This window comes from Cyprinodon variegatus, unplaced genomic scaffold (assembly GCF_000732505.1).
Source record: "Cyprinodon variegatus isolate N-32 unplaced genomic scaffold, C_variegatus-1.0 Scaffold2324, whole genome shotgun sequence".
NCBI lineage: Eukaryota > Metazoa > Chordata > Actinopteri > Cyprinodontiformes > Cyprinodontidae > Cyprinodon > Cyprinodon variegatus.
Window position 1 is genome coordinate 25431 of NW_015152777.1, and position 3215 is coordinate 28645.

Sequence of the window (3215 nt, forward strand, 5' to 3'; positions counted from 1 at the left end):
ATGAATAAACATACACATGTCTGACCTTTAAGCTAAATAATTTATTGGGCTTTAAGGAACAAAGATGCTAAGCATTAGCGATTAGCTAACTTTTCTGACATCAAATAACGGAAGTTATGTGATTTTTATGAATATCCTGGATTCCTTTTAAACGTTTGTGCAAATGAAGCGTTTTAGCTGGAATAACCTGAAAGCTCAGTGATCATGTGACTCGCATTAATGGAGTTCCCATAAGAAGCGTTGATGATCCCACATTAACAATCAGCATCAGCCCTGATGATTAACAATATTCTAGATTGGTTATTCTATTCACTCCGTTTCTATGATGAACTTAACTCAAACAGCAGGAACCTTCCACCTTTTATCTGACTCAATAAAGTTTGAACCGTTTTTGTTTTCATGGAGAAATCTGTCAATTTAAACACGAGTTGCTGTATTTACGACATCCTCCCGGACCTTGGTTTAAACGCGTCTACATTCATAGATCATCGCTTGTAGAATAATGACGGCCTTTAAAACCTCAACAGTAAAGATGAAAACATTAAAGCAAACTGATCTGGGATCAGAATCTGGAATGAAAACATGTGGCTTCTGCTTTCCTCGCTTTAATGGTGGACTTTATAAACCTTAGCAAGGAGCATATATCACAGCTTAGTCAGGTCGGTCACATGCCAAGTAGGTCTTATTGAAATAATCGTCAACTAAGTTAGTAATCGATTGTTAACTGGAGTATAGAACCTCTAAACATGTCTTCAGCTGACAGAGCGACCCGCTTAGAGCAGCAATTATACCAAGATTGGAAAAAAATGATTTCTGTCTGTCAATCGGCTCTATTCAGAACCCCACAAGTTTTAGTTTCAATGGGTTTGGTTTAGTAAAAAGTCTTAAACGGCAGATCTGATCGCCATGGTAACATGGGTTAAACCTGCCAGGAGTTTTCCCAAAGACGTTCCATCTTCACTAAAGTTCCCGAATGATCCAAGGGAACTTCCGTAGCTCTGGACAATATTTCTGTAATTTCTCTGGAGAAAATGATTATAGATTGATCTGCATCTGCTGTCAATGGTGGCATCTACACACCTTTTTTCTACTTGACTGAGTATCTGTGAAATTTAACCACAGAAATTAATAATTAGATCATATAACCGAAAAACAACTGATGGCAGACTATTAAAATAGTACCTGGATACAAAATGTTAACGGTTCTAAACTGCTGAACTCTAACTTCCACATTTCTAACTGGCTTTTATTGCACCTTCTGGAGAAAAACAAAAAACAACCTATAAAATGTTATAAATAAGTGTGTTCGCCCTAAAACCGAACAGGTAAACATGATCTGTCAAAGTGAGGGTGTTTCCCCTAAAAGGTGATTAAACTTTAAATAAGATTTAGCAACTTGCCTTACCTTTTCGTTAAAAGAAAAAACACCTAAAAAAAATAAATATGATTTGTATTTCACAGCGTTCCTGCTTCTCTAAGCAGCTTAATATTTAATTTAATAAATGGACCTAATGGGCTTCCATAAAAACAGATGATTTGAGGTTTGTTGAAATTGATGGGAATTCAACTGTTGTGAAGTGACAAACAGTTGTGTTGCTGGTATAAAAAGAAGGTTAGTTTTTGTACAGCTTCATGCTTAACGTCTGGATTCACTAAACTTAGACCGAGTCCGATGTTCTGTCAGGTCAGCATACCCCATCAGACCAGCATACCCAGTCAATACGCATGTACAGGGTGTCAGATCTGCATACATGCTGATCTGGACAGGCTGAAAAGCAAATGTAACAGAAGTTGTTTAACCCTTTATAGGGCACTCAGCGAAAGACTTTAAATATCTAAGTTACGTAATTTTCTCTTAAAATAAATGAATTTTCTTTAATTGAGCAGGTAAGTGAGACACTTTGCAAATGGAATAAGAAAATTTACATTTAAAATAAGGGAAAAAGTGCAGTCTCCTATTTCAAGTGCATAATATCAAATAATCTTATATTAAGGATAAAAATGATTCTTCCACTGGGAAATTTTCTTATTTACCTACTCACATTAAGGGTAAATACACTTATTTTAAGACATTTCACCAGTTTTTAGATCATTTTTGAATCCAGGACAAGACCGTATATCTTTGTAACAAAAGTGCTTCCATAAGAAATTCATAGAAAGTGAAAGAAACGCATTTTTCTTTTGGTACGACATAACCTTAGAGGCTTATTAACCCTTTAGCTTTACTTTCTAACTTTTCAATGAGCTTTTTACCTTTTTTCTTAACCTGTTTTTTCCAACTTAATTTCCAGTAGGTAATATATCATTCAAGGGCTCATCTAATGGCTCAAATGCCAAAACAAAATGCATAGCCATGTAGTAGTATCTTTGCTTAATGGCTGGATATAGATCTTGTGCTTCTAGACCTCACTGAGGGACAGGGGGGCTAGATTTCTAAGGGGAATGCAAATGATCAAAAATGGTAACCTGCCCTATAAATGGTTAATGTACCTTTCTTCATGCGTGTGCATGAGTACTACCATGGGTATGTCGATCTGACGGGGTATGCCGATCTGACGGGGTATGCCGATCTGACAGAACACCGGGATAAAAAGCTGCAGCAGTACGCGTTGAGAACAGGACCATACTCACTCTGAGAATCCCTTCCACTTCAGCAGGAACTCCACTTTGCCCCTCACCACACGGCGGTCTAGAACCTTCTCCACCACATACTCCTCTTCCTCCTCCTCCTCTGGAGGTGCTGCTGGTGCTGCTTCTGCAGGAGGTGCTTCGTCTGTGGGCTCTGCTGTTGCTGTTGCTGCTGCTGCCGCCGCCGTCGCTACCACCGGGGCAGCTGGCTGCTCCTCATCCTCGGATTTCTTGCTCTTCTTCGCAGCTACGGTCGCCATGTTGGTGTCTAATGGAGGAGTCCCTGGAGACGCATGGAAATATCTAAACTTTTCTTTCCATGATACAATGGCTGCATTTTGCAAATATCTTAAATGCAACATGTTTATATATTTAAAATAATTTACAATCAACATTTAGACTTATTTAAAGAACGTTTTAACAGGAAAACTCTAAGGAGCAAATTCCGACTGAGATTAAAGATCTGACTTAAAGCAAGAACAGCTCCAAAACTATAAATTGAAATACAATTGTTTAGAGCTGCAACAATGAATCGATAAAATCGATAAAAATTTATAGTGGCCCTAATCCTCTTCCGTATGTATGAC

General features: G+C 38.0%; 1 protein-coding gene across 1 annotated transcript in view; it reads right to left on the bottom strand.

Moving 5' to 3' along the window:
- The window catches only part of LOC107080788 (chromobox protein homolog 1-like), a 12226-nt gene that overhangs the window by 6347 nt on the left and 2664 nt on the right, over window positions 1–3215 (bottom strand). The window contains exon 2 of the mRNA XM_015368991.1: window positions 2632–2911. Within this exon, the coding sequence (XP_015224477.1) occupies window positions 2632–2888 (257 nt within the window). The 5' untranslated portion in view covers window positions 2889–2911. The remainder of the gene's footprint in view (window positions 1–2631; window positions 2912–3215) is intronic.